We start from the raw sequence: 17,132 nt of genomic DNA, 5'->3' as shown, positions 1-17,132 counted from the left end.
AAAAAATACTTTGCTTAGGATATACTTTTATGGACTTTTTTGGGAGATATAATACACATACCATAAAATTCACCCTTTTAAAGTGTAACTGTAGTGGGTTTTAGTATATTCACAAAGTTATACACTACTATATAATTCCAGGACATTTTAATCATCCCCAAGAATAAACTCCACAGTCACTAGCAGTCATTCCCACCCTACCCCCAACGTTGGCAACCATTAATCTTCTTTCTGTTACTATAGATTTGCCTATTTTGGACATTTCATTTAGATGGAGTCATACCATAATGTGGTCTTTTGTGACTGGTTTCTTTCACTTAGTATGATATTTTCAAGGTTCATCCATGTTATAGTGTATTCTAATACTTCATTCTTTTTATGGCTGAATAATACTCTATTATATGGATATATCACATTTTGTTTATCCATTCAGTAGTGATGGACATTTGGGTTGTTTCCACTTTCGGGCTATTAAACATGCTATGAACATTGCTGTACAAGTTTTTGTATGGACATATATTTTCATTTTCTCTTGGGTACCTCAGGGTGGAATTGGTAACTCTATGTTTAACCTTTTGAAGAGGTGCCAGAATGTTTTCCTAAGCAGGAAAACATTTCCTATTACATTCCAGCCACCAGCATATGAGCGTTCAATTTCTCTATGTCCTTGTCAACACTTGTTATTACCTGTTTTATTATAACCATCCTAGTGGGTGGCAAGAGGCATTTCACTGTGGCTTTGATTTGCATTTCCCTGATGGCTAATGATGTTGAGCATCTTTTCTGATGCTTATTAGCCATTTATGTATCTTCTTTGGAGAAATGCCTATTCAGATCCTTTGCCTTTTCTAAACATTGAGTTGTCTTTTTATCAATGAGTTGTAAGAGTTCTTTATATAGTCTAGATAGTAGTCCCTTATCAGATATGTGATATGAGTAAAGCCACTACACACATTCATGTGCTTATGTCTCCATTTTGATTAATGAAATTATTTATGTTGCTCTGTTTTTTCTTGATCAGTCTTGCTTAATTTTTATCTATTTTGTTACTCTTTTTAAAGAACCAACTTTAAGCTTTACTAATCTTTTTTTAATTGTATTTTTGTTTTCTATTTCATTGATTTATACTCTTATGTTTATTGTATTGGGGTTTACTCTGTTTTTCTGGCTTCTTAAATTAGAAACTTACTAATTTTCCAGCCTTCTTTTCTAATATAAGTATTTAAGATGATGAGAATTTTATTCAGGCCCTGCTTTTGCTGCATACCACAAGTTTCATTATATAATGCTTTCTTACCATTTGCTCTAAATATTTTTGTTGAAACTTGTCACTATAAACTTGTAGTGTACCTATCTGCCAAATTGTCTGATTTTCCCCAGTAACCTGAGTGTAGGTACAGAAAAAGTGGAAAATTAAGGACAATCCAGGTTTTCAGTTTTGCCAGCAAATACACTGTATCTAATTTCATACCTTTCCGCCACATCTCATTTTCTCCCTGCATCTCATTAAGTAGTCTTTCTTTATTTAGAGACTCCACCTCTCATTATACTTTCTTCATTTCACTATTGCATCTATCACACACATCCATCACTAACTGTCATTGCCTAGATTGACTTGTAATACTGTGGGCCATGAGAGTTTCAGCTATTGTGACAAGAATGTTTGCAGGATGAAGGGTGGAATTTAAACTAGGTAGGAAGGGAAGTCAAGATAGACAGGGGCTATTCAGTAAGTAGATAGTAGTGAACTCAACAGACTGGAAGTCCCAATGAAGTAAAATGAACTGGTGATGAGTCATTGAGTAACCAGGATGGAAATTTAGAAGGTTGTTGTTTGAGAATGGATTATCTGAATTTAATATCTCAGAAGCAGAACAATTTTAAGTGGAATTATCATAATCTGATAATTCCATGCTCACAGATGGGTGAAGGAGAATGGAAGAGAAGGACCAAAGAGGAGGTTCCTGAGTGTTGCCTGAGTAGTTTCACAAAAGGAGTGAAGTCTTCTAGGTGGATGACCAAAGTTAGAGGGTGAGGAATTCTGTAAGACAGTTGCCAAAGGCTTCAGTGAATAAGAAAAGATGACAAGAAGTTCAGAATTCATAGCAATAACAAAGGACAAACCATAGTCCAGTTAAATGGCCTAAGCTTCATGAGAGTAGGAATCCTTAATGAGGTTGGAGAAGGAGTGGACTAGAAGGGCAGAATGAGAATCAAGGAGAACCTGACCTTGCCTTTCAACTCTGAGAGGCATAAAAATCAAGAAAATAAAAAGTGACTAAATAGAGCTGTAGGGGAGAACCAGGTTTCAGTTAGGACCAGGAGGTGTCTAAAACCTTTGGTAAAAAGGTACTTTTCTGAAAATACTCCCTATGTCTCCAGCGCATCTCCCCTACCCTGTATCTCATTAAATACTTCCTATGACATATTTCCTCCCTACTTCTTCCTATGTAGCCCTTATTTCATTAGACTCCCCATCTCTTATTACCAGTCTGCATTTTCTTATCCCATCTCAAGGCATATTGTATCTCATCCATCACATATACCATCACTAAATGGGGATGGCAATCCCAAAGCCAGGTCTGATCCAGGAGAGGTGTTATGGACCAGAGCCAGGAAACTTATGCTAGAGGCTTGAACAATTGGTTGGTTCAGACATAGTAAAGAGGTTGTGAAATCATACAAGTGTATTTTAGAATTTTTGGTTGATTTTATATATAAGAAAATAGCATTTACTGTAATTGGGTTTCTAAGAACCCAAGCTAGCCTGTATTTCATGGCAAATTGTGGAAGTGCTGTAAGTTAATTTGTTCATTCATACAACAAATATTTATTGAGTTTGGGATATATACTCAATGCCAAGTCTAATGGCCTGGGCCTGTTCTCAAAGACCTCACAGTTTAGTGGGGCAGACAGACATATGAATACATTCTCTAAATTCAAATGGTAAGTGCTCTAATAAAAATAAATTGCTGTGTGTAATAATAAAAACCACTGTTTTTTAAAACCTGAATTGAATATAAGAACATTGGAAGACTGACATGTGTACTAAAGCTGAACATATGCTTGCCTATAATCTTTACCTGTAATCCAAACCCACCATAGATACCCAACAGAAATGTGGCCATTTGTTCAGCAAAAGATATATACAAGGTTGTTCATAGCAGCACTATTCACAATATTCAAAAACTAAAAATTACTCAAATTATCAACAGTAGAATGGGAAAATCAGTTGGGGTATGTTAACACAATAGAAGATTTTACAACAATGAGAATGAATGAACCATGACTACACATAAAAATATGGATGAATTTCACACACATGATGTTCAACCAAAGAAAACATAAAAGAATACATACTACATGATTCCATTTATATAAAATTCAAAAACAGTCAAGACCAATCTATGATGTTAGAAGTCCGGATAGCAGTTACCCTTGGGAGAAGGGAGCTATAAAGCTGACAATCTTCTGTTTCTTGATTTGGGTACTAGTTACATGGGTATGTGAACCTTATGAAAATTCCTTGTACTATCTACTTAGGATTTGTACACTTTTCTGTGGGTATGTTATACTTCAATTAAAAAGTACAAAAACAAAATGAACCCTAATTCTGGCTTCATCTGCCTTTTAACATGATTCATATTATGGAGGAAATAAATCTATTCTTCTCTTTGATGTTTATAGAGCCCAGTGGTGGAGAGGTAGAGGAGAGACCTGGAACTGAAGCCTGTTGTTTACAGAGCACATTAATATGTCTTTGGCTATGTGAAGGAAGGTCCTGAACCGAGTTTGGGCTTAGGGTGCTAGATATAATTGAATTACTCTTCATAATAACATGGAGGGATTTTTTGTTTGTTTGTTTTGGAATTGCTGGGGTCTGTAAGAGATGGTGATGGAGGAAGACAGGGCAGTTGACAGGCAACTAGAGCCTGAATTGGCAGAAATGTTCTTGCATCTCATTGGGAATGGGGAAGTGCCAATATTAAATTTAATCTGCTATTCAGAACTATCATGTAATCCCACCCTTCCCAATTACTTACAAGCATTCAGTAAATCTGCTACATCTATAATTATACTGGGGCCTTCCAGTAGAAATTAAGGATAAGTGACTGTTCTACCCATCTGAGTCACTTGGAGCAGTGGTCCCCAACCTTTATGGCATCAGGGACTGGTTTCGTGGAAGACAATTTTTCCACGGACAGGGGAGCGGGGGTGGGTTGGTGGGCGGAGATGGCTCAGGCGGTAATGGGAGCAATGGGGAGCGGCGGATGAAGCTTTGCTCACTGGCCCACCCCTCACCTCCTGCTGTGCGGCCCAGTTCCTAACAGGCCGAGGACCAGTACTGGTCTGCAGGCCCGGGGGTTGGGGACCCCTGACTTGGAGGATAGGAAAAGGAATCACTACAGGAGGCAAGATTACACAGATCTAGAGTCACACAAGAGCAGAAATGCACAGCCAGAAATGACCATGGAAAGAGAAGCCCTGGATCCAGGATATAGATTAGAGCAGTGGGGTTTTTTTTAATAACCATTTTTAAAATTGAAGTATAGTTAATTTACAATGTTGTGTTAGTTTCAGGTGTACACCAAAGTGATTGTTCTATATATATATGTATGTATATTTTTTCTTTTTCAGATTCTTTTCCATTATACGTTATTACAAGATATTGAATATAGTTCCTTGTGTTGTACAGTAGGTCCTGCTTGCCCATCCGTTTTATGTATAGTAGTGTGTATATGTTAATCCCAAATTCTCTCCCTGCCCCCGCTGTCCCCTTTGGTAACCCTAAGATTGTTTTCTATGTCTGTGAGTCTGTTTCTGTTCTGTAAATAAGTATTTGCATCATTTTTTTAGATTCCACATATAAGTGATATCATATGATATTTGTCTTTCTCTGACTTACTTCACTTAATATGATCATCTCTAGATCCATCCATGTTGCTGCAAATGGCATTTTTTCATGCTTTTTATGGCTAAGTAATATTCCATTGTATATATGCACCACATCTTCTTTATGCATTCATCTGTCAATGGACATTTAGGTTGCTTCCATGTCTCAGCTCTTGTAAATAGTGCTATGAACACTGGGGTGCATGTATCTTTTTGAATTAGAGTTTTCTCAGGATATATGCCCAGGACTAGGATTGCTGGATCATATGGTAACTCTATTTTTAGTTTTTAAAGGAACCTCCATACCGTTTTCCATAGTGGCTGCACCAACTTACATTCCTACCAGCAGTGAAACAGGGTTCCTTTTTTGGATAAGTGTTTTGTTTTAAGCTTCAGGGTATCCCCTCCTTTAGAGGAACATGAGATGAATTTAATGGATTGCAATCAGCATTTGTTTTAAGTGAAATTGGTTAGATAGAAAGAATAGAAAATAACAGAGTGTATCACACATAGCAAAAGATAATTACTTTCTGTGAAACTTTAAAAATGTATATATACGTGTGTATTGGATCATGAGATAAAATGTATTTTTAAAATGTGGGTCCTAGTCAAAAAAAGTTCGAAAGACTCAGGACAAGAGGCTTAAAACCACCATCTAGGTTACGTGTAGGGGTGCAGAAGAGGGAGCATAAGGAGACTATTTCACCAAGAAGGAGATATGTCAGCTTGGTCTTAAAGGACTATAGGAGGAGGTGAAGGACTTCCTAGAGGGAGTGCATATACAAAGGCATTTCTGGGGACTAGCAAGAGTTCCATGAGGATGGAACCTCACAGAGGTGGGGAGGCATGCAGAAGATAAAGGTGGAGAGGAAGGTGTATTGAGACTCTGTTATAAAGGGTCTTATACATCAAAAGCGAGCAGGTTATATTTTATTTTGCAGGCCAAGGAAGATCTTTTTTAAAGGACAATGACCCTAGCATCTGGTTCCCCTTGAAGCCCCCCAGAGGATAATGATCATAGTACCATTTATTGAGCATATACAGTGGGTCAATGTTGAATTTCTTAATATGCATTAGCTCAATTACGGATTAGCACAATAACCTCTCATATGGTAGACATCATAATTTTCCCCATTTGACACATGAGCAAACTGAGGCTCAGAGACTTCACGTTGCTGCAGACCATACATCTATCAAGCAGAAGGGATGGGCAGGTCTTCCTGACTCCAAAACAAATGCACCACTTCATAATGATGGAGCCTCTGACAGATAGCACTCTCATCACCTGGCTAGAGACCAAAGGCAGAGAACGCTTGGCTTTCACTCTTCAGCTTATGCCTCAAGCCCAAGCAGACTGCTTTTTATACCTCTGGGAGGTGGAGGAAATGGCTGGAGGGGAGCCATGCCAGCACCTACACTCTCTCCCTCCTTTGATCAACTCTTCTGTCTCTAACCCTCTCCCTGCTTCAGTATGGCAACCTGCTGATGTCCCTGTTTCTTTATAAAACAGGGATAATAATGTTATGTTTTATTAGACATATAATGATAATTGCACAAATTCTTTTTAAAAACATTTTGAGAACAAATTAGCGACTACTATTGAGTGTTCATTTAGTTATTTTTTTCACTTGCATTTTGGGGTACATCATAACAGCCAAATTTCCAAGAGTCAGCTGTCTTCTGTTATGTTTAAATTTCTCATTTACATATGGAGGCGATTAGGCACTAGGCTATTAAAGTAAAATGGCAAATTACTGCCTAGCTTAGTTCTTAATAAACACACCATCTCCTTCTCTGGTCTCGATGGCCAGCCTCAGAAGTGGGCAAATTAAGCAACTACCTACGTAAAGATTTGAAAGATGGTAAAAGGTCTTTACCTAAAAATGCCTCCCCTACCTGTAATTCTAATTCTACACACTCCCCAACAGCCTCCTTGAAGAAAAGACATATCCTTTCCAACTTGCTTTAGGTATGAGGTTACCTGAGAGGGATTATTTATTAGCTAACTAATTAGTCTGTCACAGAAGCCACCTGCTTCCAGTGTCAACTGGAATGGCAGGGAAGCCTGAAAGAATGACAGCCAAAATGATATGATTTGGTGGGTTAAGGAAAGTGAGTGGGTAGAGGAGATGGAAGTGGAGTTAGAAATTAAGGGAAGGAAAGATCCATAACTTGGAGCACCACTAAGAAAGGCAAAACCTTTGGGAAGGCCTCTCCAGGAGACTCTGCAAGACCAGCAGCCATGTGGCTGACAGGGTCTTGGTGCTCCAGCCAGGTGTCAGGCCTGTGCCTCTGAGGTGGGAGATCTGAGTTCAGGACATTCGTCCACCAGAGACTTCCCAACTCCGTGTAATCTCAAACGGCGAAAGCTCTCCCAGAGATCTCCATCTCAACGCTAAGACCCAGCTCCACTCAACAACCAGCAAGCTACAGTGCTGGACGCCCCATGCCAAACAACTAGCAAGACAGGAACACAACGCCACCCATTAGCAGAGAGGCTGCCTAAAATCATAATAAGGTCACAGACACCCCAAAACACACCTGCAGACGTGGTCCTGCCCACCAGAAAGACAAGATCCAGCCTCATCCACCAGAACACAGGCACCAGCCCCCTCCACCAGGAAGCCTACACAACCCACTGAACCAACCTTAGCTACTGGGGGCAGACACCAAAAACAACAGGAACCTGCAGCCTGTGAAAAGGAGACCCCAAACACAGTAAGTTAAGCAAAATGAGAAGACACAGAAACACACAGCAGATGGAGCAAGGTAAAAACCCACCAGACCAAACAAATGAAGAGGAAATAGGCAGTCTACCTGAAAAAGAATTCAGAGTAATGATACTAAAGATGATCCAAAATCTTGGAAACAGAATGGAGAAAATACAAGAAACGTTTAACAAGGACCTAGAAGAACTAAACAGCAATAAACAATGATGAACAACACAATCAATGAAATTAAAAATTCTCTAGAAGGAATCAATAGCAGAATAACTGAGGCAGAAGAACGGATAAGGGACCTGGAAGATAAAATAGTGGAAATAACTACTGCAGAGCAGAATAAAGAAAAAGAATGAAAAGAATTGAGGACAGTCTTAGAGACTACTGGGACAACATTAAACGCACCAACATTCGAATTATAGGGGTCCCAGAAGAAGAAGAGAAAAAGAAAGGGACTGAGAAAATATTTGAAGAGATTATAGTTGAAAACTTCCCTAATATGGGAAAGGAAATAATCAAGTCCAGGAAGCGCAGAGAGTCCCATACAGGATAAATCCAAGGAGAAACACACCAAGACACATATTAATCAAATTATCAAAAATTAAATACAAAGAAAAAATATTAAAAGCAGCAAGGGAAAAACAACAAATAACATACAAGGGAATCCCCATAAGGTTAACAGCTGATCTTTCAGCAGAAACTCTGCAAGCCAGAAGGGAGTGGCAAGACATATTTAAAGTGACGAAAGAGAAAAACCTACAACCAAGATTACCCTGCAAGCATCTCATTCAGATTTGACAGAGAAATTAAAACCTTTACAGACAAGCAAAAGCTAAGAGAATTCACCACCACCAAACCAGCTTTACAACAAATGCTAAAGGAACTTCTCTAGGCAGGAAACACAAGAGAAGGAAAAGACCTACAATAACAAACCCAAAACAATTAAGAAAATGGTAATGGGAGCATACATATTGATAATTACCTTAAATGTAAATGGATTAAATGCTCCCACCAAAAGACATAGACTAGCTGAATGGATACAAAAACAAGACCCGTATATATGCTGTCTACAAGACACCCACTTCAGACCTAGGGACACATACAGACTGAAAGTGAGGGGATGGAAAAAGATATTCCATGCAAAGGGAAATCAAAAGAAAGCTGGAGTAGCAATTCTCATATCAGACAAGATAGACTTTAAAATAAAGACTATTACAAGAGACAAAGACATAATGATCAAGGGATCAATCCAAGAAGAAGATATAACGATTGTAAATATTTATGCACCCAACATAGGAGCACCTCAATACATAAGGCAAATGCTAACAGCCATAAAAGGGGAAATCGACAGTAACACAATCATAGTAGGGGACTTTAACACCCCACTTTCACCAATGGACAGATCACCTAAAATAAAAATAAATAAGGAAACACAAGCTTTAAATGATACATTAAATAAGATGGACTTAATTGATATTTATAGGACATTCCATCCACAAACAACAGAATACACTTTCTTCTCAAGTGCTCATGGAACATTCTCCAGGATAGATCATATCTTGGGTTACAAGTCAAGGTTTGGTAAATTTAAGAAAATTGAGATCGTATCAAGTATCTTTTCTGACCACAATGCTATGAGAGTAGATATCAACTACTGGAAAAAAATCTGTAAAAAATACAAAGATGTGGAGGCTAAACAAGACACTGCTAAATAACCAAGAGATCACTGAGGAAATCAAAAAATACCTAGAGACAAATGGCAATGAAAACATGACAACCCAAAACCTATGGGATGCAGCAAAAGCAGTTCTAAGAGGAAAGTTTATAGCAATTCAATCCTACCTCAAGAAACAAAAAAACATCTCAAATAACCTAACCTTACAGCTAAAGCAATTAGAGAAAGAAGAACAACAACAAAAAAAAAACCCGAAGTTTGCAGAAAGAAAGAACTCATAAAGATCAGATCAGAAATAAATGAAAAAGAAATGAAGGAAACGATAGCAAAGATCAATAAAACTAAAAGCTGGTTCTTTGAGAAGATAAACAAAATTGATAAACCATTAGCCAGACTCATCAAGAAAAAAAGGGAGAAGACTCAAATCAATAGAATTAGAAATGAAAAAGGAGAAGTAACAACTGACACTGCAGAAATACAAAGGATCATGAGAGATTACTACAAGAAACTATATGCCAATAAAATGGACAATCTGGAAGAAATGGACAAATTCTTAGAAAAGCACAACCTTCTGAGACTGAACCAGGAAGAAATAGAAAATATAAACAGACCAATCACAAGCACTGAAATTGAGACTGTGACTAAAAATCTTCCAACAAACAAAAGCCCAGGACCAAATGGCTTCACAGGCGAATTCTATCAAACATTTAGAGAAGAGCTAACACCTATCCTTCTCAAACTCTTCCAAAGTATAGCAGAGGGAGGAACACTCCCCAACTCATTCTACGAGGCCACCATCACCCTGATACCAAAACCGGACAAAGATGTCACAAAGAAAGAAAACTACAGGCCAATATCACTGATGAACATAGATGTGAAAATCCTCAACAAAATACTAGCAAACAGAATCCAACAGCACATTAAAAGGATCATAAACCATGATCAAGTGGGGTTTATCCCAGGAATGCAAGGATTCTTCTATATACACACCAATCAATGTGATAAACCATATTAACAAATTGAAGGAGAAAAACCATATGATCATCTCAATAGATGCAGAAAAAGCTTTCGACAAAATTCAACACCCATTTATGATAAAAGCCCTGCAGAAAGTAGGCATAGAGGGAACTTACCTCAACATTATAAAGGCCATATCTGACAAACAACAGCCAACATCATTGTCAATGGTGAAAAACTGAAACCATTTCCTCTAAGATCAGGAAGAAGACAAGGTTGTGCACTCTCACCACTATTATCCAATACAGTTTCGGAAGTTTTAGCCACAGCAATCAGAGAAGAAGAAGAAATAAAAGGAATCCAAATCAGAAAAGAAGAAGTAAAGGTGTCACTGTTTGCAGATGACATGATACTATACATAGAGAATCCTAAAGATGCTACCAGAAAACTACTAGAGCTAATCAATGAATCTGGTAAAGTAGCAGGATACAAAATTAATGCACAGAAATCTCTTGCATTCCTATACACTAATGATGAAAAATCTGAAAGAGAAATTAAGGAAACACTCCCATTTACCATTGCAACAAAAAGAATAAAATAGCTAGGAATAAACCTACCTAAGGAGACAAAAGAACTGTATGCAGAAAACTATAAGACACTGATGAAAGAAATTAAAGATGATACAAACAGATGGAGAGATATACCATGTTCTTGGATTGGAAGAATCAACATTGTGAAAATGACTATACTACCCAAAGCAATCTACAGATTCAATGCAATCCCTATCAAACTACCACTGGCATTTTTCACAGAACTAGAACAAAAAAATTCATAATTTGTATGGAAACACAAAAGACCCCAAATAGCGAAAGCAATCTTGAGAAAGAAAAATGGAGCTGGAGGAATCAGGTTCTCTGACTTCAGACTATACTACAAAGCTACAGTAATCAAGTCAGTATGGTACTGGCACTGAAACAGAAATATAGATCAATGGAACAGGATAGAAAGCCCAGAGTTAAACCCATGCACATATAGTCACCTTATATTTGATAAAGGAGGCAAGAATATACAATGGAGAAAAGACAGCCTCTTCAATAAGTGATGCTGGGAAAACTGGATAGCTACGTGTAAAAGAATGAAATTAGAACACTCCCTAACACCATACACAAAAATAAATTCAAAATGGATTAAAGGCCTAAATTTAAGGCCAGACACTATAAAACTCTTAGAGGAAAACATAGGCAGAACACTCTATGACATAAATCACAGCAAGATCCTTTTTGACCCACCTCCTAGAGAAATGGAAATAAAAACAAAAATAAACAAATGGGACCTAATGAAACTTAAAAGCTTTTGTACAGCAAAGGAAACCATAAACAAGATGAAGAGACAACCCTCAGAATGGGAGAAAATATTTGCAAATGAAGCAATTGATGAAGGATTAATCTCCAAAATTTACAACCAGCTCATGCAGCTCAATATTAAAAAAACAAACAACCCAATCCAAATATGGGCAGAGGACCTAAATAGACATTTCTCCAAAGAAGATATACAGATTGCCAACAAACACATGAAAGGATTCTCAAAATCACTAATCATTAGAGAAATGCAAATCAAAACTAAAATGAGGTATCACATCACACCAGTCAGAATGGCCATCATTAAAATATCTACAAACAATAAATGCTGGAGAGGGTGTGGAGAAAAGGGAACCCTCTTGCACTGTTGGTGGGAATGTAAATTGATACAGCCACTATGGAGAACAGTATGGAGTTTCCTTAAAAAACTAAAAATAGAACCAGAATACAACCCAGCAATCCCACTACTGGGCATATCCCCTGAGAAAACCATAATTCAAAAAGAGTCATGTACCACAATGTTCATTGCAGCTCTATTTACAATAGCCAGGACATGGAAGCAACCTAAGTGTCCATGGATAGATGAATGGATAAAGGAGATGTGGCACATATATACCATGGAATATTACTCAGCCATTAAAAAGAAGCAAAATTGAGTTATTTGTAGTGAGGTGGATGGACCTAGAGACTGTCATACAGAGTGAAGTAAGTCAGAAAGAGAAAAACAGATACCGTATGCTAACATATATATATGGAATCTAAAAAAAAAAAAAAAAAAAAGGTTTCAAAGAACCTGGGGGCAGGAGAGGAATAAAGACACAGACGTAGAGAATGGACTTGAGGACCCGGGGAGGGGGAAGGGTAAGCTGGGACAAAGTGAGAGAGTGGCATGGACATATATACACTACCAAATGTAAAACAGATAGCAAGTGGGAAGCAGCCGCATAGCACAGGGAGATCAGCTCCGTGCTTTGTGACCACCTAGAGGGGTGGGATAGGGAGGGTGGGAGGGAGACACAAGAGGGAGGAGATATGGGGATATATGTATATGTATAGCTGATTCACTTTGTTATAAAGCAGAAACTAACACACCATTGTAAAGCAATTATACTCCAATAAAGATGTTTAAAAAAAAAAAAACTTTGGGCAGCATAAGGACTTAAAGACATACGCATCTCTAAGAGAGAAGGTTTTTAAAAGAGGGGAGTTAGTCTTTAATGGGTAGAGTTTCAGCCAGGGAGAATGAAAAAGTTCTGGAGATGGATGGTGATGGTGGTTGCATAAGAATGTGAATGCCGCAAAACTGTAGACTTAAAAATGGTTAAAATGGTAAGTTTTATGATATATATACTATGAATATATTCTAGACAATCCATGAGGGAAATGAAGGCAGTCAAGGCTGTTTTCACTAGTCCTTTGCCTCAGGTAATATGGTAGTCAGCCTTCAAGTTGGCTCCAATGATTCTCATCTCCTAGTATTCACTCTTCTGTGTTGTCCCCTCCCACAGTGGATTGGGCTGACCTGGGTAACCCATAGGACACAGCAGAGATGACCAGAAATGGTCTTCCAAGGCTAGGTCATAAAAGATATTGCAACTTCTAATTGGTTCTCCCTTGGATTTCTTGCTCTGGAGGAAGTGAGCGGCCATGTTGTGAGGACATGCAAGCAGTCTATGGAGAGGTCCAGGCATGAGAAACTAAGGCCTCCAGCCAACAGCCAGCATTAACCTGCCAACCAAGTGAGGAGCCACCTTGGAATCAGGTCTCCAGCAGCCCCAGTCATGACAGAGCCTAAGCCAGAACCACCCAGCTAAGCTGCTTCCAAATTCCTGACCCACCGAAACGTGAGATAATGTTTATAGTTGTTTTAAGCCACTACGTTTTGGGGTAATCTTACACAGACATTGATAACTAATACAGAGAGCATGCAGACCCTTCATCAACTGCCTGAAACTATCATTGTCTTCAGTCATTTATGTATCTCTGTTTGTTCCTGGATTATATCACAGCTACTTAAAGATATTCCATGACCCCATTTACATAAAGTTGCACTTACCTTTACATGTTTTGAATACCCAACAAGTGACGTAAAAATATTTCCCAAGATTGGAAGGGCATTGCTGAATTTCAGACAGTTAAGGCTAGAAGAGCAATTCCTAACACGATACACCTTGTCAGGTAACGTGAATATTTTTCCTTTTAACACTGTAGGTGAAATGCTTAAAAACCTGAAGGCAGGCCAGTGTTTTCAATCATTTTACTCCTTAACATGTATGAACCCTCTTTCAATATATCTATATAAAAAAGAGGAGGCAAATAAATAAATAAAGATGCTAACTAACTAACTAAATAGAGCAAGCCAACTGAAGAACTTTGTGAGGGCTAACTTCTTTTCTCTTGGCTCTGTGCGTGTACCTACCTAGAATTCTAATCTCTGCATCTGTGAGTCTCCAGTTTCTCAGCCCAAGCTTGATGAGCTGTGGGGCCCCCTTCAGTTGCTCCAGCAGCCTGGCCAAGCTGACTCGTACATCACTGCACCAGGGCAGCATCAGCACGTTTAGCTGTTCCAAGATGTGCAGCCTGTCAACTTGAAGAACCAGAGAGCAGTTCAGGAATTGGATCCATCTCAAAATTGATGTGGGAGAAGGAATGATTTTTATCTCTGCAGCCTGCTCAATGTGCAATAAGGATCTACTTGGTTTTTTTGTTAATATTTTTACGGGAAGTGTTCAAGAATATACAAACATACAGAACAGTATAATGAAATTATATGTACTAATAAGCCAACTTTCAACAAACCTTGAACCATGGACAACCTTGCTTCATCGTCATCAAATTCCTTCCCTTCTATATTATTTTGAAGCAAATCTCAGACAGTTAAGTATCAGGTTTCTAATTCTAACATAATCACATTAGCATTATCACACCTTAAAAATCTTATCACTAACTTAAGCAGATTTGTCTTGAATATCACTTACTCTCAGACACTAGCTCACTAGAAGGAGACAAGTAGGTGGGAGTCTCAGGTGCAGTGAGTATGGGAAAACTGGTAACTCAAAAGCCATGGGCCTGTATTCCTCAAGGGCAGTTTAAGGAAGGGCTAAATGACCTACTTAAGGTCCATCTAGTAAGGCATATGTGGATAAACTATTTGAGTATCTGATAATGATGACTATTTGAGTATTTGATTTTGGCTAAGTTATCAATTCGTTTTTTTTTTTTTTTTTGGCCACACGGCGCTGCATGTGGGATCTTAGTTCCCTGACCAGGGATTGAACCTGCACCGCCCCCTGCAGTGGAAGTGCAGAGTCTTAGCCACTGGACTACCAGGGAAGTCCCTAAATTGTCATTCTTACTTAGTTCAAGAAGAGCTTCATTTCCATCCTTTTCCAGATGATTTTCAGATAAATCAAGAATGCTCAGTTTGGCCAAGTTGTGAAGATTCTGAGCTGCAAAAAAAAAATTTTTTAATCCAAAACAATAAGACTTTCAGGGAACTATAAATGCATTTTAAAATATCCTTAGAAGAATTCTGAGTCCTTGTTTTCTTTGTTGATAGTATAAAACCATTATTTGACTTGATTAATTTATTTATTTATTTCAAAAAGTATCTGGATAGGTTTAACCCCCAATTGCCACGACTATGACTGGTGCACGGATATTTCCTTGTTCTAAGTTCTGACTAAAAAAATTGAGTTCACAAAAAGCCTAAAGCATCCGGGAATATAGTTTTTATGTCACTTTAGTAAAGTCACTCCATTTCTCTAAGCCTCAGTGTCTTCATCTTTAGAATAAGGAAGATGAACTAAATAAACTGTGAGGGTGCTTACAATTCTAAAATGCCCTATCATGAAGGAGAAACAAAGGAACAAAAACCAGATGAGATGAGCTGTTCTTTGTGTACTCAGTTTAGATGATTTTGTTAATGTCATAGTGGTGATACTAATAATAAAAACTTAGAAATTAAAAAAAGACAGATGAGAAAAATAGAAAACAAATAGCAAAATGACTAACGGAAATCTAGTCCTATAAATAATTACATTAAATGTAAATGGATTAAACACTCCAGTTAAAGAGATTAATAAGACTAGATTTTTTTTTTTTAAAGCAAGACCCAACTCCATCTACAAGACATGTATTTTAATGACAAAGACATAAATATACTGAGGTTAAAATTTGGAAAACTATATTACATGTAAACATTAATCATAAAATGCCATCACTCTAGCTGATCACTGCTTAATTCTTTTCATTTCAGATATTTATCATGGTTGTTTAATCTAGTTGAAGTTTTTCCTATCAAGACTAATGAGAAAAATCTCCTTTAAAAAATTAGTCAATTTTTTAATGAATATATACTCTTGTTATAATATTAGCTATTATTATTTTTAAGCAATCATATGACCCCTTTTCTTAGAATAAAATATCTTCTGGGATTTGGTTTAAAATAAAAAACCTGCAGAACTCCTCTTAAAAAGGGTACAGCTGCTATTTTCAGTTCTAAACCTTTCTCTCCGCAGGGCAAGTAGAGAAGTAAAGGAGTATGCTCATCATTCTCATGCTTTCCGTTGTTTATCTGGCCTTTTCTAATCCTGGGTTTCTCTAGCTTTTGGTTTATGTTGGCATATAAATAGTTTCCTTAGGAAACTTTACAAACTCCTAGCAGTTGTGTATTCTGTTTTTAAGAGGGCTAGACCATCTTTTTTACCAAAATCTAAATTAAAAAAAATCTGAATCGAACATATCTAGTTTATCCAGAAATATGCAAAGGTTTCTCCATACTTGGTATATGCACACTTTAAGAACTCAAAAGACTCAACTCATATTGATGCACATTAACTCCATCTTAACAGGGCAATAGATAAGCATTGGAAAGCCTGAAAACATTTAAGGAAATCCTTCTCTCTCTGCTTCTCAATCACTTGTTTATCCATTCACCCAAATTTTTATTAAGCAGTTATTATATAACAGAATATGTGCCAAGCTTCAAGCACCTATTTCTTATTTTCTTCCTCTTTACCTTTTCTTAAAATGACATCTTCAATTATCCTGAAATTCTCTCCTATTATTCATCCATAGTAAATTTTCATTCCAGTCATGAAGAAGGTCATTAAAAACAAGTTAGATATTACCTAGAAGTCTTTATTATCTTTTCCAGTTTCCCTTAAAATTAAATTTCCATTTGAGAGACTTAGCATGCCTTAGTATGAAAATATCGCATGTTTTCTTACACTGTTTTCATAATGCAGGCAGCAGTTACCTAGGGTTTTCACAGCATTTCCGGACAGGCAGCAGGAGACTAATTGGATTTCTTTAAGGTCACAGGGTTCAGCTGACAGAGACTTGACTATGTAATCCATTCCCTCCCCTATATCAGACAAGTGGGTCAAACGAAGTAAACACATCTTTTTCAGATTTGTCAGACCTTCAGCTGCAAAAAAAAAAAAAAAAAAGGAAAGGAAATGCATTAAGACACCAAGTACATAAAGGCATCGTTGCCTTGTATAGACACAGCCAGTGTCAAAGAGT

The 17,132-nt window shown here is 37.6% G+C and overlaps 1 protein-coding gene across 7 annotated transcripts in view; it reads right to left on the bottom strand.

The window, feature by feature from the left end:
• Positions 1–17,132, bottom strand: part of NLRC4 (NLR family CARD domain containing 4) — a 48,049-nt gene that overhangs the window by 6,317 nt on the left and 24,600 nt on the right. For 4 of the 7 annotated variants that reach the window (XM_082356696.1, XM_082356699.1, XM_082356698.1 and 1 more), the window contains 3 exons: positions 16,864–17,034; positions 14,960–15,052; positions 14,023–14,190 (listed from right to left, as the gene is read on the bottom strand). In XM_082356696.1, the coding sequence (XP_082212822.1) occupies positions 14,023–14,190; positions 14,960–15,052; positions 16,864–17,034 (432 nt within the window). Of the gene's footprint in view, positions 1–14,022; positions 14,191–14,891; positions 15,053–16,834; positions 17,035–17,132 lie in introns of those variants that run through there. The other 3 variants (XR_014234761.1, XM_082356700.1, XM_082356701.1) reach the window with 3 other exon arrangements.

This window comes from Balaenoptera borealis (assembly GCF_965194805.1).
Source record: "Balaenoptera borealis genome assembly, chromosome: 15".
Classification (NCBI taxonomy): Eukaryota; Metazoa; Chordata; class Mammalia; order Artiodactyla; family Balaenopteridae; genus Balaenoptera; species Balaenoptera borealis.
The sequence above is the reverse complement of the archived record's forward strand: the minus strand, read 5'-3'. Positions and strand labels throughout refer to the sequence as shown.